This window comes from Salmo salar, chromosome ssa18 (assembly GCF_905237065.1).
Source record: "Salmo salar chromosome ssa18, Ssal_v3.1, whole genome shotgun sequence".
In the NCBI taxonomy this organism is placed as follows: domain Eukaryota; kingdom Metazoa; phylum Chordata; class Actinopteri; order Salmoniformes; family Salmonidae; genus Salmo; species Salmo salar.
This window is the reverse complement of record NC_059459.1, coordinates 82,015,807-82,039,245: the sequence shown is the minus strand read 5'-3', so window position 1 is coordinate 82,039,245 and position 23,439 is coordinate 82,015,807. Positions and strand designations below refer to the sequence as shown.

General features: G+C 42.5%; 2 protein-coding genes across 2 annotated transcripts; both read left to right on the top strand.

Moving 5' to 3' along the window:
* Positions 1-13,784: 13,784 nt before the first annotated feature.
* Positions 13,785-15,756, top strand: LOC106578175 (saxiphilin-like). Its single transcript, XM_014156808.2, has 5 exons — positions 13,785-13,888; positions 14,441-14,505; positions 15,124-15,255; positions 15,458-15,545; positions 15,621-15,756. The coding sequence occupies exons 2-5, from the start codon at positions 14,454-14,456 to the stop codon at positions 15,631-15,633; spliced, it is 285 nt and encodes a 94-aa protein (XP_014012283.1). The 5' UTR covers positions 13,785-13,888; positions 14,441-14,453; the 3' UTR covers positions 15,634-15,756.
* Positions 15,757-16,138: 382 nt separating this feature from the next.
* LOC106591012 (ladderlectin-like) lies at positions 16,139-20,766 on the top strand. Its single transcript, XM_045700618.1, has 4 exons — positions 16,139-16,161; positions 19,430-19,604; positions 20,285-20,393; positions 20,541-20,766. The coding sequence occupies exons 1-4, from the start codon at positions 16,139-16,141 to the stop codon at positions 20,630-20,632; spliced, it is 399 nt and encodes a 132-aa protein (XP_045556574.1). The 3' UTR covers positions 20,633-20,766.
* Positions 20,767-23,439: the final 2,673 nt, after the last annotated feature.

Genomic DNA, 23,439 nt, shown 5'->3' with positions numbered 1-23,439 from the left:
TGCCATATGAGTTCTGTTATACTCACAGACACCATTCAAACAGTTTTAGAAACTTTAGGGTGTTTTCTATCCAAAGCCAATAATTATATGCATATTCTAGTTACTGGGTAGGAGTAGTAACCAGATTAAATCGGGTACGTTTTTTATCCGGCCGTGTAAATACTGCCCCCTAGCCCTAACAGGTTAAACCCTTTACAATGAAGATCTGTGAAGTTATTTCTTTTTTTGCTGAGTTTCGATGTAGCTTTGCTGGTTGCATCCCCTTTCCCAAATCATTAACAAAAATGGAGAACAACACTGGAGATAAAATGGAACCCTGGGGGACACCTCTATTAATCTCTAGAAAGCTAGACTTGTGACTGTCAGTATGTACACACTGTGTTCTGTCAGAAAGATAGTTCCTAAACCAATTTACTGCCCCCTTCACTGAGACCAAATGTTACTGAGTCTAGCTAGAAACAATTCATGGTCAACTGAATCAAATGTCTTTGATAAATCAACAAACAGAGCAGCACAATGTTGCTTTTTAACAAGTGCATTGATGATGTTGTTTGCCACTGCCATGGCTCTAGTTGTGGTGCTGTGCCCCAATCTAAAGCCAGACTGAACCCCGCTCAGTATGTTATTTTCAATTAACATATTTAACTATGTTTTCACGAGGGGTTCATAGACTTTGGCCAGGATAGGGAGTTCACCAGGGATTCATAGACTTTGGCCAGGATAGGGAGTTTACTAGGGGTTCATAGACTTTGGCCAGGATAGGGAGTTTACTAGGGATTCATAGACTTTGGCCAGGATAGGGAGTTAACTAGGGGTTCATAGACTTTGGCTAGGATAGGGAGTTCACTAGGGGTTCATAGACTTTGGCCAGGATAGGGAGTTCACTAGGGATTCATAGACTTTGTCCAAGATAGGGAGTTCACTAGGGGTTCATAGACTTTGGCCAGGATAGGGAGTTTGGAGATAGGAGGATAGTTATTAGCATCTGAGGGATCTCAACCCTTTAGCAGTGGGAGGACATAAGCTGATTTCCAAAATGCTGGTTATGGAATTGGTCAAGAGACACAAGTTGAAAATGTGAACCACAGGTTCAGTAATAATATCAGCTGCTATCTTTAAGAGGTAGAGGGTCCAGGTTGTCTAGACCTGCAGCCTTTATAGTGTCTATTCTTTTGACTGGGTGCTATCTTTAAGAGGTAGGGGGTCCAGGTTGTCTGGACCTGCAGCCTTTTTAGTGTCTATGCTTTTGACTGGGTGCTATCTTTAAGAAGTAGGGGGTCCAGGTTGTCTGGACCTGCAGCCTGTTTAGTGTCTATAGCCTTTTAGTGCTTTATAGACCTCAGTATAAGAAACAGGCTCAACGTTAAAATGGTTCACATGAGGGCCTATACCATTGTTGACTGTAACAATCAATCAAATTTCAATCAAATTTATTTTTATATAGCCCTTCGTACATCAGCTGATATCTCAAAGTGCTGTACAGAAACCCAGCCTAAAACCCAAAACAGCAAGCAAAGCATGTGAAAGAAGCACGGTGGCTAGGAAAAACTCCCTAGGAAAAACTCCCTAGAAAGGCCAAAAACCTAGGAAGAAACCTAGAGAGGAACCAGGCTATGAGGGGTGGCCAGTCCTCTTCTGGCTGTGCAGGGTGGATATTATAACAGAACATGGTCAAGATGTTAAAATGTTCATAAATGACCAGCATGGTCAAATAATAATAATCATAGTAGTTGTCGAGGGTGCAACAAGCACGTCCGGTGAACAGGTCAGGGTTCCATAGCCGCAGGCAGAACAGTTGAAACTGGAGCAGCAGCACGGCCAGGTGGACTGGGGACAGCAAGGAGTCATCATACCAGGTAGTCCTGAGGCATGGTCCTAGGGCTCAGGTCCTCCGAGAGAAAGAAAGAGAAAGAGAGAATTAGAGAGAGCATATTTAAATTCACACAGGACACCGGATAAGACAAGAAAAATACTCCAGATGTAACAGACTGACCCTAGCCCCCCGACACAAACTACTGCAGCATAAATACTGGAGGATGAGACAGGAGGGATCAGAAGACACTATTCATGGTGAATTACTCTGCCTAGTTTGCTTGTTTTGAATGGTTGCTGGGCAACAGTGTCAGGGCCTGGGGTTTCCAATGCTCATGTCAGTGACTTCGGCAGTGTGGCACATTTCAATTGTAGTTCATGTTAAGCCAATCTGGTGCATGTCCTCATTTGCAATTCCCAGTACTATTTTGTCACAAATAGTTCACTTTTCAATCCCCTCATTCACAAGTTGTGGATCTTTCTCTCAATCCGGTTACAAAATTGTGCACCGACTCAACCTCATCTAGTTTACAGCTTTCAAAAATGAACCGCTTGTAAATGACATTCCTGGCTGGTTTGACGTAATTTGCAAATGCCCCCAGTATGGCCTTTGCGTCACCCAGTTGTTGCATTGTGAGGATGAGATGCAGATGTGTCTGTGTTCACTGCCCATTAAACTCCTCAAAGTTGTGCAAGGATTTGTGAAACAGAAAACAAAAATGAAAAATAAAAAAGTTTGGTTCTTTGGTAAAAACACAGCGAATACATTCCATTCTCAGTCGATTTTCTATGGATACCCTAGCCTAGCCTGCTGAGTAGACAGGTTGTACAATTTTCATTGATCCTTTTTCAGCTCCTCATTGACCTCAAAGTGGTAGTGCTGAAAATGTTGATGAGAATCAAAAGTGAGGAGCACCTGTAGACGTTCCGCTAGCGGAACACCTGCTCCAATATCCAATGATAGGAATTTGTAATTCGAATTTGTAATATTTAGAATTTTATTGTCACGAATTGCGCCATGCGCGCGACACTTCTTTACTATTTCGGATAGTGTCTGGAACGCACGAACAAAACGCCGCTATTCGGATATAACGATGGATTATTTTGGACCAAACCAACATTTGTTATTGAAGTAGCAGTCCTGGGTGTGCATTCTGACGAAGACAACAAAAGGTAATCAAACTTTTATAATAGTAAATATGATTATGGTGAGTGCTAAACTTGCCGGGTGTCTAAATAGCGAGCCCGTGATGCCTGGGCTATGTACTTAGCACATTTTGCAAAATGTGCTTTCACCAAAAAGCTATTTTAAAATCGGACATATCGAGTGCATAGAGGAGGTCTGTATCTACAATTCTTAAAATAATTGTTATGCTTTTTGTGAACGTTTATCGTGAGTAATTTAGTAAAATGTTAGCGAATTCCCCGGAAGTTTGCGGGGGGTATGCTAGTTCTGAACGTCTCATGCTAATGTAAAAAGCTGGTTTTTGATATAAATATGAACTTGATTGAACAAAACATGCATGTATTGTATAACATAATGTCCTAGGGTTGTCATCTGATGAAGATCATCAAAGGTGAGTGCTGCATTTAGCTGTCTTCTGGGTTTTGGTGACATTATATGCTAGCTTGAAAAATGGGTGTCTGATTATTTCTTAGTTGGTACTCTGCTGACATAATCTATTGTTTTGCTTTCGCTGTAAAGCCTTTTTGAAATCGGACAGTGTGGTTAGATTAACGAGAGTCTTGTCTTTAAACATATGACTATTTTACAGCCATTTAAGAAATTGAAGTAATAGGATTTTTAAGGTTTTGAAAATCGCGCCACAGGCTGCCAGTGGCTGTTACTTAGGTGGGACGCAAGCGTCCCACCTAGCCCATAGAGGTTAAATACACTAAGTATTTAGTGTGCCTTGACTGTGCCTTTAAACAGCTTGAAAAATTCCAGAAAATTATGTCATGGCTTTAGAAGCTTCTGATGGGCTAATTGACATCATTTGAGTCAATTGGAGGTGTACCTGTGGATGTATTTCAAGGCCTACCTTCAAACTCATTGTCTCTTTGTTTGACATTATGGGAAAATCAAAAGAAATCAGCCAAGACCTCCACAAGTCTGGTTCATCCTTGGGAGCAATTTCCAAATGGCTGAAGGTACCACGTTTAACTTCTCTAGGGTAGGGGGCAGTATTTTGACGTCCGGATGAAAGGCGTGCCCGTAGTAAACTGCCTGCTACTCAGGCTCAGAAGGTAGGATATGCATACTATTAGTAGATTTGGATAGAAGACATTCCAAAGTTTCTAAGACTGTTTGAATGATGTTTGTGAGTACAACAGAACTCATATTGCAGGCAAAAACCTGAGAAAAATACAACCAGGAAGTGTGGAAATCTTTTTCAAGTGATTCCCTATCCAGTGACTTAGGTTTCATTTTGCACTTCCTATGGCTTCCACTAGATGTCAACAGTCTTTAAAATGTTGTTTCATGCTTCTACTGTGAATATTGAGAGAACAAGAGGTCCTGGAGTCAGATGACAGAATGACATGAGTTCAGTGGCACACACTCACGTGAGAGTTAGCGCTGTTCCATTTCATTTTTGAAGACATTGGAATTGTCCGGTTGGAATATTACTGAAGATTTCTGATAAAAATACCCTATAGACTGATGCTATACATCGTTTGACATGTTTCCACGAACGTAAATTTAACTTTGACTTTGTCGTGACATTTTGAGTAGTGTACTAAGCACACGAACAAAAAGGAGGCATTTGGACATAAGTGATGGACGTTATCGAACAACAAACATTTGTGGTACTGGGAATCCTGCGAGTGCATTCTGATGAAGATCAAAGGTAAGTGAATATTTAAGTAATTTCTTTTGACTCCAAAATGGCGGGTATGGCTTGTTTTCATATCGGAGCGCTGTACTCAGATTGCAAAATCTGCTATCGCCATAAAGCTTTTTTTGAAATCTGACACAGCGGTTGCATTAAGGAGAAGTGTATCTATTATTCTTTGAATAACTGTTGAATATTTTAGCAACGTTTGAGTATTTTTGTAAATTGATGTGCTCATTCACCAGAAGTTTCTGGATGCAAAACATTTAACATTACACGCCAATGTAAAATAGGGTTTTTGGATATAAATATGAACTTTACCGAGCAAAACATACATGTGTAACATGAAGTCCTATGAGTGCCATCTGATGAAGATCAAAGGGTAGTGATTCATTTTAGCTGTATTTCTGTTTTTTTGTGACGCCTCTCCTTGCTTGGAAAACGGCTGTGTGGTTTTCCTTGTCTCAGCGCTGTCCTAACATAATCTAACTTTATGAAATCGGACAATGTGGTTGGATTAACGAGTAGTGGATCTTTAAAAATGGGATATAATAGTTGTGTGTTTGAGAAATTTAATGAGATTTTTGCTGTTTTGAATTTGCCGCCCTGCTATTTCACTGGCTGTTGAATAGTGTGTCCCACGCTAACGTCCCACATACCCCAGAGAGGTTAAGGACAAAGTCAAGGTATTGGAGTGGCCATCACAAAGCCCTGACCTCAATCCCATAGAAGATTTGTGGGCAGAACTGAAGAAGCGTGTGCGAGCAAGGAGGCCTACAAAGCTGACTCAGATAGACAAGCTCTGTCAGGAGGAATGGGCCAAAATTCACCCAACTTATTCTGGGAAGCTTGTGGAAGGCTACCCAAAACATTTGACCCAAGTTAAACAATTTAAAGGCAATGCTACCAAATACTAATTGAGTGCATGTAAACTGACCCACTGGGAATGTTATAAAAGAAATAAAAGCTGAAATAAATCATTCTCTCTACTATTATTCTGACATTTCACATTCTTAAAATAAAGTGTTGATCCTAACTGACCTAAGAGAGGGATGTTTTACTATGATTAAATGTCAAAGAATTGTGAATTTCTTGATGTGGAATAGAATTCCATGTAGTCGTAGCTCTATAGTACTGTGTGCCTCCCATAGTCTGTTCTGAACTTCAGGAATGTGAAGAGACATCTTGTAGCTTGTCTTGTGGGTTATGCATTCAACATGTCAGTACCTCTCACAAATACAAGTAGTGATGAAGTCACTCTCCTCCACTTTGAGCCAGGAGAGATTGACATACATTTTATTAATGTTAGCTCTCTGTAGACATCCAACGGCCAGCCGTGCTGCCCTGTTATGAGCCACATGCAATTTTCCTAAGTCCTGACCACAAGACTGAACAGTAGTCCAGGTGCGACAAAACTAAGGCCTGTATGACTTGCTTTGTTGATAGCACTGTTAGGAATGCAAAATCAGCTCTTTATTATTGACAGACTTCTCCCCATCCTAGCTCCTGTTGTATCAGTGTTTTCACCATGACAGTTACAATCCAGGGTTTCTACAACCAGTTTAGTCTCCTCAACTTGCTCAATTTCCACATTACAATATTTAGTTGAGGTGTAGCTGACGTATTGTGTTAACCTCTTGACGGTCGCCTAGGATAGAACCGCTACAGCGATTTTTGAAAAAAAATCGTGCCCATTTTAACGGCCTCCTACTCAAACTCAGAAGCTAGGAAATGCATATAATTAATACTTGTGGATAGAAAACACCCTAAAGTTTCTAAAACTGTTTGAATGGTGTCTGAGTATAACAGAACTCATATGGCAGTCAAAAACCTGACAAGGTTTCATGCAGGAAGTGGCCTGTCTGACAAGGAGTCGTGCGTCTTGCATCTGTTTATTGAAGAGTAAGGATCTTGGCTGTAACGTGACAATTCCCAGGGCTCCAATAGGCTCTCAGAAGCCGGGAAAATCCTGAAGGATGACGAGGCAGCCTCAGGCTGAAACAGATTATCACTTTATCCAAGTGGCCGATCAGAGGACCATTGAATGAGGCGCGTGCGCGATTAGCCCCCGTGGAGTATATTCATTAGGCTGTTTAGCTTATTGCAGATTCCCGGTCGGAATATTATCGCTTTTCTACGAGATAAATTGCATAAAAATGTATTTTAAACAGCGGTTGACATGCTTCGAAGTACGGTAGTGGAATATTTAGAATTTTTGTCACGTTCTGCGCCATGCGGGCGACCGTGGATTACCATTCTGATAGTGTCTAGAACGCACGAACAAAACGACGCTATTTGGATATAAAGATGGATTATTTGGGACCAAACCTACATTTGTTATTGAAGTAGAAGTCCTGGGAGTGCATTCTGACGAAGACAACAAAAGGTAATCAAACTTTTATAATAGTAAATCTGATATTGGTGAAGGCTAAACGTGCTGGGTGTCTAAATAGCTAGCCCTTGATGGCTGGGCTATGTACTTAGAATATTGCAAAATGTGCTTAATCCGAAAAGCTATTTTAAAATCGGACATCGAGTGCATAGAGGAGTAATGTATCTATAATTCTTAAAATAATTGTTATGCTTTTTGTGAACGTTTATCGTGAGTAATTTAGTAAAATTGTTAGTAAATTCACCGGAAGTTTGCGGGGGGGGTATGCTAGTTCTGAACGTCACATGCTAATGTAAAAAGCTGTTTTTTGATATAAATATGAACTTGATTGAACAGACATGCATGTATTGTATAACATAATGTCCTAGGTGTGTCATCTGATGAAGATCATAAACGGTTAGTGCTGCATTTAGCTGTGGCTTTGGGTTTATGTGACGTATGCTAGCTTGAAAAATGGGTGTCTGATTATTTCTGGCTGGGCACTCTCCTGACATAATCTAATGTTTTGCTTTCGTTGTAAAGCCTTTTTGAAATCGGACAGTGTGGTTAGATTAACGAAAGTCTTGTCTTTAAATAGCTGTAAAATAGTCATATGTTTGAGAAATTGAAGTAATAGTATTTCAAACAATTCAAAAATCGCGCCACTGGATTTGACTGGCTGTTAGGTAGGTGGGACGAATTCGTCCCGCCTAGCCCATAGAGGTTAAAGAGGAGTCCCGCGTCCGACAGAGCAGCCTTCAGAACGCACTATCAAGAACAAGCTATTGGGACGTAAAGGATGAACTTTTTCGAACGAAAATACAGTTGTGGACCTGGGATTCCTTTCTGATGAAGATAAAAGGTAAGGGATTATTGACAATAGTATACAAGAGTAGACTTGATATGCGATTGTTCCAAGATGGCGCTGACCTGTAACGGTAGCCTATTTTTCTGAGTATCGCATCCCCTTTTATCACAAAGTGTGATTACCCAGTAAAGTTATTTTTAAATCTTGTATTACAGGTGCTTTCAAGAGATATTCATCTATAAATCTTAGAATGACAATATTACATTTAAAAAAAAAAAAATCGAATAGTAATTTAGTAAATCGTAGAGCGGTTTCACCGGACGCATGAGGGAAAATAGTCAACGTTACACGCCGATGTAAAATGCTGTTTTTATATATAAATATGAACTTTAGCAAACAAAAGAAAGCATGTATTGTGTAACATGTCCTAGGTGTGTCATCTGATGACGTTTGTAAAAGGTTAGTGCTGCATTTAGCTGTTTTTTGGTTATTTGTGATGCATGTGGTTGGTCGGAAAATGGCTACTTTTACGATATACTCCTCTAACATAATCTAATGTTTTGCTTTTGCTGTAAAGCCTTTTTGAAAAATCGGACAACGTGGTTCGATTCAGGAGAGGTGCATCTATAAAACGATATAACAGTCCTATATTTGAAAAAATATATTACATTTTGTTATGCTAATGGCGATAGGATTTTTCGCTGGATGTCCGTCCCACATACGGGACGGAGCCCAACCAGGGGTTAAGTCAACCGCATAAATCGACACACTGGCTTTACTCAGAGCCAGTGGTATGTCGTTAGTAAAGATTGAAAAGAGTAATGGGCTTACACAGCTGCCCTGGAGAATTCCTGATTCTACCTGGATTTTGCTCGAGATAGAGCTCAGTTAGACCCAGACCATGTCAAAGTAACAATGTTTATTACAGCAACAGGGGGTAAAGGTACAGGACGGCAGACATGCTCAGGCCAGGCAGAGGTCGATAATCCAGAGGTGGGGCAAAGGTACAGGACGGCAGGCAGGCGCATACAGGGTAAGGACAGACAAGAGTAAAAAAAAACAAAAAAAAACAGGAGGATGAGAAAAGAGAGTCTGGGAAAGCAGGAGCTGAATTAAAAAAAAAATTAAAAAAACTAGTTGACTTCATTAAACAAGACGAACTGACAGACAAAGAGAGAACAGGTATAAATACATGGGATAATGGGGAAGATGGGTGACATCTGGAGTGGGGTGGAGACAATCACAAGACAGGTGAAACAGATCAGGGTGGAACAGTACCCCCCCCCAGGGGCACCACCTGGCGTCCTACCTATGTGCATACCTGGTTGACTGGGGTGCCGGCTGGGTCCAGGATGTCTCCAGAGGGGACCCAGAACCTCTCCTCCGGGCCATAACCCTCCCAGTCAACCAGGTACTGGAAACCTCTGCCCCGTGGTCAAATCCTCAGGCGGCGTCTCACCATGTTCGCCGGATGGCCATCGATGACATGGAGAGGGGTGGGCCTGGAAAATAGTAGACAAAGGGCTGTGACACATGAAATGTTGGATGAATATGAATGGTACAGGGCAACAGAAGGCAGACAGCATAGGGGCTATTGATCCTGAGATGGGGAAAGGGGGTCAATAAACCAGGGTCCCAGGTGGACAGCCATACCTTCTGCCGGAGACGATAGCAGGGAGCAGTCAAAAGGAAGAGTGTTGCGGGCATATTCGACCAACACAAGCTGCTGGCTACAGGTGGTGGGGTTGGCAGAGACCAGGCAGTGCAGGGTGGTCGAGGTCCTGGTTGGCTTGCTCTGACTGGCCGTTGGACTGGGGGTGGAACCCGGAAGACAGGCTGACGACCCAATGGGGCAGAACGCCTTCTAGAACTGGGACGAGAACCCCGATCGGAGACCATGTCCACGGATCCAGAAGACATGCTGCACCATGAGCTGGGCCGTCTCTTTGGCAAAGGACAGTTTGGGGAGAGGAATGAAGTGGGCGGCTTTGGAAAACCGATTCGCCACAGTCAGGATGGTGGTGTTGCCATCAGACAGGGGAAAACCCTTAAAAGTCCATGGAGATATGAGACCAGGGACAGTGGGGGGGACAGGCAGAGGTTGGAGGAGACCAGCCGGAGCTTGCCGAGGAGTCTTGTTCTGTGCACACGCCGAGCAAGCGGCGATGAATTCGGACACGTCAGGGACCATACTAGGCCACCAAAAGCAGGACAGGACAGCCCCCACTCCGACATCTGAAGCATCGGCCTCCACCATGAACTGACGGGACAGGTCAGGATGAACCAGGATGGGAGCTGTGGTGAAGTGATGTTTGAGGTCCTGGAATGCCCAGTCAGCAGCAGGAGACTACGTGAACGGAACCTTGAGCGAGGTGTGCTGACGGGGGGGGGGGGGGGCAGGGTGCTGTAAACCCAGATAAGAGGTGATAGAAGTTGGCAAACCCCATGAAACGTTGCAGCTGCACCCTGGAAGTAGGCTGAAGCCAATCCATCACTTCACTCCCCTTCCCGGGATCATCTAGACACTCCCAGCAGAGATGGTGTAACCCAGAAAGGGGGGTGGTCGGCCTACAGAGCTCTAACGTCCATAGGAATTGGGGGGCTGAGTGGGGAGGTTCAGCTCGGATGCCAGGTTAGCGTTCAAAAAGCATGTCGGCCCCAGTCAATGAGAACCGGAGAGATTTGGACTGGTCTCCCCACTGCAGAATGGCATGAAAAGGGGTGCAAGCAGGGGAAGCAGGAACATTCTCCATATGGCCCACCAGAGTACTTGCTCCTACCGGTGAGCCCGTTTTCTTTAACCTCTCTAGGGGATGTGGGACAGTAGCGTCCCACCTGGCCAACATCCAGGGAAATTGCAGAGCGCCAAATTCAAAAATAGAAATAATTATTAAAAAGTGTTATACATCAGTTAAGATTAACTTCTTGTTAATCCAACCACGGTGCGAGATTTCAAAAGCTTTATGGCAAAAGCATACCATGCGATTATCTGAGAACAGCAGACAAATCATTACAAACAGTTACCAGCCAAGTAGAGGAGTTACACAAGTAAGAAATGGCAATAAAATTAATCACTTACCTTTGATGATCTTCATATGGTTGCACTCACAAGACTCCCATTTACTCAATAAAGTCCCTCTTTATATTCGAAAACCTCCATTTTGTTCAGTAATCCACAGGCTCAAAGGCAGTCACAACAGACAGGCAAAAAAAATCTGAAAAGTATCAGTAAAGTTCGTAGAAACATGTCAAACGATATTTATAAATCAACCCTCAGGTTGTTTTTAGTCATAATAAATCAATAACATTTCAACCGGACAATAGCTTTGTCAATATAAAAGGAAAACAAGAAAGTCATGCTCTCGGTCATGCGCACGAAAAACCTGTGGGACACTGAATGGTCCACTCATTCAAAGTGGTCTTACTCCCTCATTTTTCAGAATACAAGCCTGAAACAATTTCTAAAGACTGACATCTAGTGGAAACCATAGGAAGTGCAATTTGAGTCTTAACCTGTTGGGTCTAGGGGGCAGCATTTGCACGTCTGGATAAAAAAAATGTACCCGATTTAATCTGGTTACTAATCCTACCCAGTAACTAGAATATGCATATACTTATTATATATGGATAGAAAACACTCTAAAGTTTCCAAAACTGTTTGAATGGTGTCTGTGAGTATAACAGAACTCATTTGGCAGGCAAAACCCTGAGACATTTTCTGACAGGAAGTGGATACCTGATGTGTTGTATTGACTTTAAACCTATCCCATTGAAAAACACAGGGGTTTAGGAATATTTTGGCACTTCCTATTGCTTCCACTAGATGTCACCAGCCTTTACAAAGTGTTTTGAGTCTTCTGGAGGGAGATCTGACCGAACAAGAGCCATGGAACGGTGATGTCCCATTAGACACCTGGCGCGCTAGTTCATGTTGGGTACCCTCGTTCCAATACGTTATAAAAGAGTATGCATTCGTCCACCTTGAATATTATTCATGTTCTGGTTAAAAAGGCCCTAATGATTTATGCTATACAACGTTTGACATGTTTGAACGAACGGAAATATATTTTTTCCCCTCGTTCATGACGAGAAGTCCGGCTGGCTTACATCATGTGCTAACGAGACGGAGATTTTTGGACATAAATGATGAGCTTTTTTGAACAAAACTACATTCGTTATGGACCTGTGATACCTGGAAGTGACATCTGATGAAGAGAATCAAAGGTAATGGATTATTTACATAGTATTTTCGATTTTAGATCTCCCCAACATGACGTCTAGTCTGTATCGCAACGCGTATTTTTCTGGGCGCAGTGCTCAGATTATTGCAAAGTGTGATTTCCCAGTAAGGTTATTTTTAAATCTGGCAAGTTGATTGAGTTCAAGAGATGTAAATCTATAATTCTTTAAATGACAATATAATATTTTACCAATGTTTTCTAATTTTAATTATTTAATTTGTGACGCTGACTTGACTGCCGGTTATTGGAGGGAAACGATTTCCTCAACATCAATGCCATAGTAAAACGCTGTTTTTGGATATAAATTTGAACTTGATAGAACTAAAAATGCATGCATTGTCTAACATAATGTCCTAGGAGTGTCATCTGATGGAGATTGTAAAAGGTTAGTGCATCATTTTAGCTGGTTTTATGGTTTTGGTGACCCTGTCTTTGACTTGACAAAACATTACACACAACTCTTGTAAATGTACTGTCCTAACATACTCTAAATTTATGCTTTCGCCGTAAAACCTTTTTGAAATCGTAAAACGTGGTTAGATTAAGGAGATGTTTATCTTTCAAATGGTGTAACATAGTTGTATTTTTGAAAAATTTGAATTTTGACATTTATTTGGATTCAAATTTGCCGCTCTTGAAATGCACCTGCTGTTGATGGAGTGCACCACGGGTGGCACGCTAGCGTCCCACCTAGCCCCAAGAGGTTAACTAAATTCTCCAATTTTAGTATGTGTGTGTGTGTGTGTGCGTGCACTCGTGCTTGTGTGTGATCCTAGACCCATCAAAACCTCACCACTATTTCACTACTTGGCCCAATCTGATCCTACAGCAGGCCGGCAGCCTGGGAGAACGGGACACTATCGTTCATCACACCTTGTAACACTTCAGCTGTAAAATCTCATAACCCAACGAGTTTTCTGCAGCTGCCACCACAACATCTATTTTCTGTGATTTATGTTCCATTTCTGTGGTTCAGTTGATAACCATGGCTATGAATGCTAATAAACCAACCTTACTGAAACACATTTTATTCCTATCACTCTCTATTGGCAACGGCATACTCACAGGGAGCCTCTCAGGATCCCTCGATACTGGAGTCATCTTCCTCTACTACTCTCTTTACTGCCTATGAAGATACCTTCAGAGAAAATTACTCAAGTAAAAGTATAAGTCACCCAGTAAAATATTACTTGAGCAAAGGTTTAAAATTATTCAGTTTTAAATATACTGAAGTATCAACATTAAATATATTTGATCAAATATACTTGAGTATCAAAGCAAAAGTATACATCATTTCAAATTCCTTTTCTTGTTTTTTTAAATGTAATTACGGATAGCCAGGGGCATACTCCAACACTCAGTCACAATTTACAAACAAAGCATTTGTGTTTAGTGAGTCTGACAGGTAAGAGGCAGCAGGGATGACCATGGACATTCTCTTGATAAGTGCGTGAAAAGGACCATTTTTCTGTCCTGCTAATCATTCAAAATGTAATGAGTACTTTTGGGTGTCAGGGAAAATGTACGGAGTAAAAAGTACATTATTTTCTTTAGGAATGTAGTTAAGTGAAAGTTGTCAAAAATATAAATAGTAAAGTAAAGATACCCCCAAAAAATGACTTAAGTACTACTTTAAAGTATTTCTACTTAAGTTGTTTACACCACCAGCTAATGGCCGATATCGGGATCTCTCGTTGGGTTAATGAGGCAACTAGTCACACCTGTGACAGGTCCTTTAAAATGAGAGGTAGAAGAGGTAGACCATAACTCACAGACATCAAAGAGAGAGACTCCCAGTGAATCCCTTGGAAGAGTGCAGAAGGTGAGATTGTGTCATTATTTAATAGACTATCTGCATCTCAAATGGCACCTTAATCTTATGTGGCCCTGGTCAAATGTAGTGCACTATATAGGGTGCCATTTTGTGGAGTGACCCCCCCTGCATTTAAGAGCATAGACTAATGGTTACCTTTGTTGTAAATGGGTAGTCTCTGACTAGATCTAGGCTGCTTCCCAATCCCTATGTAGTGCATTATGGGCCCTCGTCAAAGATGGTTCACTACATAAGAAATGAGGAGCCATTTGTGAAGAATACATATTCCTGTGTGCCAGGCTTATCTATTGTATGTGGTTGAAGAGCTGATACCTGAGTTTTGGCAGAAGACTAGTAGCACCGTGTTGCCAATACTGGGTTCTTGGGGTCCTCAGGACTGGATTTAGGAAAGGCTGCCTTAGCAGTTGCTTAAGTGTTATAATTAACAGAGGGTTTCCTTAACCTCTCCTCTAGTTCCACCAGCCATTCCACTGACTTGGAATATTCCAGTACTATCACAGCTGATTAAAATTCTCAACTAATCCTCTCTCTCTCTCTCAGGAGACCTATCATCATGGCGACATTGACCATCATTCTGCTTGTCAGCACGGTTTTTGCTCTGGGAGGTAGGAGTTACATACCTCACACCTGCATTTTAATAAACATTAGTGGGTGTTGCTCTGCCCTATTTCACACATGCAGGTGTGACTTGGAAATGTTTTCATAACGGTTCTCCATGGGACACCCTCTGACACTGGAATAATCAAGGTTGTGCATTGCTGAAGGGAACATAGCTGGATATATCAACTTGTCAGTACACTGATATGAACTACTGGCCCAACGCTCTAACGGCAAGGCTACCTGCCACTCCTCTAGTTCCAGAGATGTATATTGGTGTCTAGATGCTGGACTGAGGTGTTCTGATATGATTGGTTTAATCATTCAACTTTATGTATGACTGGCTTGTCTAGCAACTATCAAGAAGTGACACTGATACAATTTACCCCCACTTTTACAGTTATACAATCACAGAAACTGAATTTTGACTGTGGGCCCTTTAAACAAGTAGCAGAATTTCCATTTTTAGCCAGGTATTCCCTAGGTTGCATCTGAAATGGAACTCTATTCCGTATAAACTACTTCTGAGTAGGGTCCCACACGGGAGGCAACCCAAGATTCCACATGCAGCCCAAGCTTCCAGAATGTTATGTCTACGTTACAATGTATGTTACCTGTGTGTCCAGATGCTATGAAACGACCCAAGACCCCTTGTGAGCGTGCTAGAGATGCTGTGATAAATGGCCCGCCTGGAGTCTACGTCCCCACGTGTGACTGCCAGGGAGAATACACCCCTGAGCAACACTGGGGATCTACAGGTTAATGCTCACCCAGTCTTGTACAGCTAACCTTGTGGGGACACACAATACAGTCCCATTTAAAATCCTATTTCCCCTACCCTTAACACAAAAACCGTACCTTAATTCTAACCTTAACCCCCTTGGAAATAGCAGTTGACCTCATGGGGACTAACAAAATAAGACTTATGCAACAGCTTTTTAACATGTCCACTTCTGGTAGGTTCCTCTTGGTGTGTTACCAGAACTGGACAAAAGATCCCGGGTACTGAGACTCCACCAGGCACTGCTTCTGTCAAATGTGCATGCAGGTACACTCATTCACTAAATGTTCATTCTTTGCAGCTTGTTCTGAGTGTTAATGTTTGTTTTTTGTTTAATTATAGTGGCGCTCGCTGATGCGAGGCATTGGAACCAAGACGTTGAGAAGACTTTGCAAAAACATTGGAATTACTTTGATGCTTGTCTTTACAGTACTATGGGCGTTGATTCACATTCTATATGAATAAATCCAGAGCTAAAATTGTTGCTTCACTTTCTTTATTGTTGGTGTGATATGCTGAACCAGTCCATTTCTGGGAAATGGAAGGAATAAGGCTATGGTGACTGTATTACCACCACACCTGTGGTCATGAAGGCAGTCAATTCCATGTGACCACTTAGCTTGGAAAAGCCTAATTACCATGACTATGATGCTGCTGATGGTCATTAGTAGCCTACTATACTTGATAACTGCCTGGTACTCAGCACTTTATTGCCCTCTAATCAATGTAATTGCAAATCAACTATTGGTCACATACACGTGATTAGCAGATGTGGGTGGGCTTATAGCTAAGACAGCGCAGTAATATCGAAAAAGGAATAAATTAAGACTATGAACCTATGGAAGAGAAGTCAGAGCGGAATGGCTCAAGATACAGTGTACATGTGAGATGAGGAATGGCAGATATGTAAATTTTATGGAAGTGGCCAGTGATTCCTAGTCGCTGCCTATAGGCAGCAGCCTCTAAAGTGCTAGTGATGGCTGTTTAACAGTGTGAAGGCCTTGAGAGGGTAGCTATTAAATCTCTCGGTCCTGGCTTTGATGCACCTGTACTGACTTTGCCTTCTAGATGATAGCGGGGTGAACAGGCAGTGGCTCGGGTGGTTGTCCTTGATCTTTTTGGCCTGCCGGTGACATTGGGTGCTGTAGGTTTCCTGGAGGGGGGATAGTTTGCCCCCGGTAATGCCTTGGGCAGACCGCACCACCCTCTGACGAGCGTTGGTGGCAATACAGTATGCTTTCAACTGCATCTGTAAAAAGCCACATTTCTTTAGGCACAAGGTTGACATAGCTCTGTTGTACCTTAAACACACTGTGTGGGTGGTCCATTTGTCTGTCAGTGACGTGTACACCAAGGAACTTGAAGCTTTCCACCTTCTCCCCTGCGTTCCCTTCAATGTAGATAAGGGGGTGTACCCTCTGTTTCCAGTCCACGATCATGTCCTTTTGTTGACATTGAGTGAGAGGTTGTTTTCCAGGCACCACACTCCCAGAGCCCTCCTCCCTGTAGGCTGTCTCATTGTTGGCAATCAAGCCTTTTAGTGTTGTCTGCAAACTTGATTGTGTTGGAGGCGTGCTTGGTCATGGGTGAACAGGGAGTACAGAGTGGGGCCCCAGTGTTGAGAATCAGCAGAGTGGAGGTGATGTTTCCTACCTTCACCACCTGGGGGCGGCTAGTCAGGAAGTCCAGGACCCAGTTGCACAGGGCGGGGTTCAGACCCTGGGCCTCGAGCTTACTGATGAGCTTGGAGGGTACTATGGTGTTGAATGATGAGCTATAGTCAATAAACAGCGATTAATCAGACTCATTTTCCACAACAATTTGAACCCCCTTTTTGTTCCATTCTTGGACTTCACTGTTGTCCACTCATCTTTCTCGCTAACTGTACACAACATACTTTCAACTTCAAACGACACTTTTGCTTCCGCAATCTCCACCAACCTCCTCACAAAACTCGAAAGGGAGGGGTCTGACTGGATCTGTCCATAAAATAGAGAGGTGGGAGAGATAGAACTCAGTTTCAGCCAAAGGGCGAGTTAGAACTCAACTCACAGTCAGGATTTCAGAAAGTGAGATTTCAACATCTGTTCATCTAATACTGTATGTGAATGTATCCCAAATAACCCTCTATTCCCTATGAAGTGCACTACTTTTGACCAGAGCCCATAGTGAATATGTGGCCCTGCAATTGTTTTGAAGGATAATGCTAATTCCACAAACTCCCAATTACCCTCTGGACACGCCCCTCTCCTGCTAACTCACAACACCTGAACTCACTCTGCTAATCACCAATTGCTCTTCCATTCCTTTGGTATAAGCAGCTTGTTTTGTTTGGGGTTGTTCAGCATTTGTGGTGTCCCAATTCCTTTACAGGTTGGCTAAAGTAAGTTCTTGCTATTGAAACATTTATAGGGTTTTAATTTCCTGCATTGTGGCATAATATCCTGTTCATCGTAGCTTGTGTATTGTTATGGTGTAGCCCAGTATTAGACCTTTAATTTAACTATACGGGACTTGTTACAGTTTGTGAGATGAGACATGGTCCAATGATGGTACCTACTAGCAGAATGTGTCTTACATCTATAATCTGGTAGACTGTTCTGATTGGTTGCCATTTGCACTGTTTCTCAGTGAACAAGAAACTATGAAATCCTAATTTAGTTTCACCCCCCCCCCCCCAAAAAAAATAAAAAAAAGCTACCTAATCCACCTCACCATATGGGCACCATGCTGGGCTAGACTGGAAGTAGAGGAAACATGGATGTGCAAAGCCAGTACAAAACATTGGCAGACATATTTGGATGGGTAGTGTCTAAACTAGACTTAGGTATTGATCAGTGCTGTAAATGGTGACTTATCACCATTTACACCATAAAATTTACAGGTTGACTTATTAGGGCTGGCTCTTCAGAGTTGGGACCCATGCTGCTAGCAGGTACCTCATTGAACCATATCTAGCAAGCTGTTGCTATGGAATGTCCTTAGACCTTGCTTCATTAACTAATAGGTCTAATATTGGGCTGTGATGTATGTTAATGTGGAGTATTCCATCCAGCACCACGTGTTATCACAGCCTTTCCTGATGGCCATTTGACCCTACCTACTGGTGTTACAAGCCACTAAGCCTTAGCTGCCAGCCTTTTGTATTGTGCTTTTACTTTTTTGTTGAAAAATAAAAGAACCAGAACCATAATGCCTGCATTCTGACAGATTTGGCAATGGCCAAAGCTGCAGGGCATTTCTACATTTGGGGTCTAGGCCTCTTACTCCTGTATGAGTGGAGAGAAATACCTGCCCAGAAATTCTCCTCAGCCCTGCTTAGGGAGTAGGTTGGCATTTAGGAAAGCAGACATATTCCTGTTCTAATCAACTGTATGTGGAAGTGAATCTGTGGTTTTGATGGCTTCAGTCTTTGTTTCTCTCAGGAGACTCCATGACCATGTTGACTAGTCTTCTGATTCTCAGTGCTGCCTTTGCTCTAGGAGATGCAAGTAAGAGTCCACTCTTCTTGACTCATTCTGTATTATTCTTGTAGCATAGGTGACTGATCTACAAATAATATTGTAGCTGTGACTTGTACATGTGTCTCCACTGGCCTTTAAAGCCACATGTAACTTCTCCTTACAGATTCATTTATTGAAGAAGACTTGTGTCCTTCTGGTTGGACCAAATATGGATCAAGCTGCTTAATGTTTGTAAAGACTACACGGAGCTGGCCTGAAGCAGAGGTATAACCCTTAGCATCTACTGTGAATTTGAATGGGAAGTGTAGTTGAAATTAGCTCTTTGACATTACCTTAATGGTAATACTTCCTTAAATGGCAACACATGACTGATGTGAAATAATGAACATCCCTTTAAGATGGGTGGTTTCTATACATTTTAAATATTTTAATGTGGAGTCGTGCCTCCTTTATTTTGGAACCCACAGGACATGGCCTGAGGCGGCGATAAACTGTTATCTTTAAGAATGTTTTAAAAGGGAATTAGTTTTGGTGATCAATATTTGGTTGAGAGTCCAGAGGACAAATTGTCAGCAATGCCCACTGACTGATGCATGAAATGTCTTTCTTCCCATCTACTGCTTGGCTGTCATTGTAGATAATTTTCTTAATTGACTTGCCTCGTTAAATAAATACTTTCTTCTCTAGCGGCACTGTGTCCCTTGGTGATAAACTGGTGTCTGTACCCAATGTTGTGAAGTACCTTGGCGCAAACCTGGCATCTGTGCACAGCTCCGAGGAGGATGAGTTTCTACAGGCGTTGGTCTTGGTCAAGACTGTTGGTTTCCCTCCTACCTGGATTGGCGGATTTTATTCTGTTAAGGTGGGACCATTAAGCACAGTGTTATATAGAGCCATTACTGCAAGGAACTCCGTTCCATCTCATATTGCTCAAGTGAAGAGCAAACCTGGATTCAAAAAATAAACGTGAGGTGTGGCATGTAGGCACCTGTAATTATTTTTCGTAGTTCTGTGTTAGTTGTTTAATGCTATTTTGTGTGGACCCCAGGAAGAGGAGCTGCTGCTTGTTAACAGCTACTGTAATGGGTTCCATACAAAATATCAAGAGTAGCCGTTAAGACCATGGGGCCAATAAAGGCAAGGCTGCTAGTTTGAATCCCAGAGCTCACTCCGTGAAATCTGATGTGCCCTTGAGCAACGCCCTTAACCTAATTGATCCTGTAAGTCCTTCTAGATGAGACTCTACTAAATTACATTTAACTGTCAACTTCAGTAGGAGGCTTTTATACACATGTGAAACGGTTCTAGTTAAGTATAAATGTGATCAATTCCAGACAGTCTTCTTGTAAACGTGTGTGGTCTTTGAAATGCATTGGGATGATTGCGGATGTGAGGATTAGGCTCCACGTTGTTCGTTACACAAGCAACAGTCCCAGTCGGAGGGTTTTGAAGTAGTGGTAGCTTTAACTGTTTTGTTGTTTCAGGTGGTAGAGGAAGGACTACATTTAGTTTGTATTCTGAAATCCCACTTTCCCCCCTCAGGACAGGCGGTGGTTCTGGAGCGATGGCTCCGACTTTGATCACCAGAACTGGGCAAAAGGAAGGCCTGATGCTGGTGCCAGAGAGGCCTGTATTCATATCAACTTTGGAGGTACAGTAATCCCAGTATCATTCATTGATCCAGTCATCAAATTAAACTTTATTCCCAGTTCATTCAACAATTGAATCTCATGTAGACTTTCCTACTGTTGTGTGTCTGTGTACAGCTGACTATTTTGGTTCTGTGTTTCATCTTCAGGTCAAAAGCGCTGGAACAATGCTTTATGTGGAAGGAGCTTGCCCTCGGTGTGCTCCCTGAGACTCCTGCCGCTTCGCCAGACTATACATTAAAAGCAGCAATGCTATTCCGTAGTGTCTGCATCCTTAATACTTCATGGTAAAGTCAAATATTGTTGCTGCTAAATGAAGTTTCAGTTACTACACAAATGTTGGAGTTGTCTGCAGCCAATAAAATGTGTACACTATTTTGTCTCATGAGTTATTGAACATGATTGATTCGTTGTAGTTAGTACCTTTTCTTACTGGTCACCTGTGGGACTCAACTCACAACCCTGGCAAGTGCCATGCTTGACTGCGCCAAGTTCTTTTGATTATAAATGTTTCTTAAGTTGTGTGTTAAAGAACTGAGAAGGTCATTAAGTGTTATGCCTGTCCTTTGTCACCACTCAGCAGTGCCTTTGACTGCTGTGCCACTCAGGTGCAGGTTCCTGGAGTATCGTTTAGGAGTTCCCCCCTAGTTACAATTTGAAGAACCCCTTGTAAGTGATCCTTGGAGAGAAAATAAAATCATGAGGTGACATGCAAGTCCAAATTTTCAGTGCCAAGAACCGTAAGGTTGTTCAAAGAACTGCGGACCTTAGAACTCTAGTTAAACCCCACATTTTTATTGTACTCTGACTAGGATTCAAAAGGCACTCGCACATCTATTTGCAGGTGCATGGTTTTGAATAAGACGAGAAAGAACACCGAACACTATGCTAGTCTGACTGCTCTAAAGCTGTACGTATCGCCCTCGTCAGAGCTTTCAGTGTTCACAACCTGCACCTCTATGTAGACATTGCTCCAACCACATCCGTTCAATGCATCCAATGGGGTTGGAGTATGAGAGAAAAATAAGTGTTACCCAAAAATAACTGTGCGTTTCATGAGTATTCTAATAAAGTGTGAACATAACGTGTCAAACAAGACTAAAATCACAGAGAGGACATAGACCTATCAAGTAAGTTTCCGTACAAGAATAAAACATGAGTAAACTAAAGTGGCAGCATTAATTCATGTTCACATTTAAAACATAAATAGGCATTTCATCATTAAGACCTTTTGGGAATAATGAGGGTGAAAATCCCTAAACATTCTTCAAAAGACACTATGACCCCACCATCAAAAGATAAAATGGCGGTTGTTTTGCTTTTCACACAAGCCTCACAAGACTCATCTGAAGGTAGACCAGTTTAAATAATGAAAAGACATGTACACCCATCTAATACTGGGTTGGATCCCCCCCATTGCCTCCAGAAAAGCTTGAGTTCTTCAGGGCTTGGAAACATTGCTCATTTGGTATCAAGGGACTTAACGTGTACCAGGGAAACATTACACCTCCGCCACCAGCCTGTACCGTTGACACCAGGCAGGATGTGGCCGTGGACTGATGCTGCTTAGAGATTCATCGGGCCAGGCGATGTTTTCCACTCAATTGTCCAGCTTGCAAGATACCTGACATTCTCTTTCATCAACTTGCTGTTTTCACCCTAAAGTACTGCCACTGATTGGATGTTTTTTGTTTGTCGCAACATTCCCCTTCCTGACAGGTGTATAAAATCGAGCACCCAGCCATGCAATCTCCATAGACAAACATTGGCAGTAGAATTGCCTTACAGAAGAGCTCAGTGACTTTCAATGTGGCACCGTCATAGGAAGCCACCTTTTCAACAAGTTAGTTTGTAAATGTAAGTGCTGTTATTGTGAAGTGGAAAAGTCTAGGACCAACAACGGCTCAGCCACGAAGTGGTAAGTCACACAAGCTCACAGAATTGGACCGTCGAGTGCTGAAGCGCGTAACGCCTAAGTAAAAATCGTCTGTCCTCGGTTGCAACGCTCACTACCGAGTTTAGAACAGCCCGCTAGAAGCAATGTCAGCGCAAGAACTGTTTGTCGGGAGCTTCACGAAATGGGTTTCCATGGCCGAGCAGCCGCACACAACCCTTAGATCACCATGCGCAATGGCAAGAGTCGACTGGAGCGGTGTGTATCTCACCGCAATTGGACTCTGGAGCAGTGGAAACGCGTTCTCTGGAGTGATGAGTCACGCGTCACCATCTGGCAGTCCGACGGACACATCTTGATTTGGCAGATGCCAGGAGAATGCTACCTGCCTGAATGCATAGTGCCAACTGTAAAGTTTGGTGGAGGAACAATGGTCTTCTGCTGCATACAATGACATTGTAGACGATTCTGTGCTTCCAACTTTGTGGCATCAGTTTTGGGAAGGCCCTTTCCTGTTTCAGCATGACAGTCCCCCCCGTGCAGGTTTATACATAAATGGTTTGTCGAGATTAGTGTAGAAGAACTTGACTCAACCCCATCGAGTACTTTTGGGATGAATTGGAACGCCAACTACGAGCCAGGCCTAATTGCCTAAAATCAGTGCCCGACCTCACTAATGCTCTTGTGGCTGAATGGAAGCACGTCCCCACAGCAATGTTCCCGACATCTAGTGCAAAGCCTTCCCAGAAGAGTGGAGGCTGTTATAGCAAAAGGGGACCAACTCCATGATTTTGGAATGAGATGTTTGACGAGCAGTTGCCCACATTGTTCTGGTCATGTGTGTTTTAGTTATAAAATAAACTAGTTAGAAAATTATAGGCTGAACATTTACTTAACCCTCTGAAGTTATTCATTTCACTTCTTGGATGTCCTGTTCATATAGGGCAATGACGTGAATAACCGATACTTTAATGCTAGCTAATACTGTACATTTGTCATTTAGCAGACACTCTTATCCAGAGCGACTTACAGTAGTGAATGCATACATTTCTTCTCATACTGGCCCCCCGTGGGAATCGAACCCACAACAACCCTGGCGTTGCAAACACCAAGCTGGTGTTGCAAACACCATCCTCTACCAACTGAGCCACCAT

What these genes read in the sequence shown, in the direction of transcription:
- LOC106578175 (XM_014156808.2), top strand. Translation starts at nt 14,454, where the DNA reads ATGGCGACATTGACCATCATTCTGCTTGTCAGCACGGTTTTTGCTCTG. An exon ending in CACGGTTTTTGCTCTGGGAG is followed by an intron (nt 14,506 to 15,123) that starts GTAGGAGTTACA and finishes CTGTGTGTCCAG; the next exon opens with ATGCTATGAAACGACCCAAG. An exon ending in GCAACACTGGGGATCTACAG is followed by an intron (nt 15,256 to 15,457) that starts GTTAATGCTCAC and finishes CACTTCTGGTAG; the next exon opens with GTTCCTCTTGGTGTGTTACC.
- LOC106591012 (XM_045700618.1), top strand. Translation starts at nt 16,139, where the DNA reads ATGGCTCAAGATACAGTGTACAT. An exon ending in GCTCAAGATACAGTGTACAT is followed by an intron (nt 16,162 to 19,429) that starts GTGAGATGAGGA and finishes TTTCTTCTCTAG; the next exon opens with CGGCACTGTGTCCCTTGGTG. An exon ending in GCGGATTTTATTCTGTTAAG is followed by an intron (nt 19,605 to 20,284) that starts GTGGGACCATTA and finishes TTCCCCCCTCAG; the next exon opens with GACAGGCGGTGGTTCTGGAG.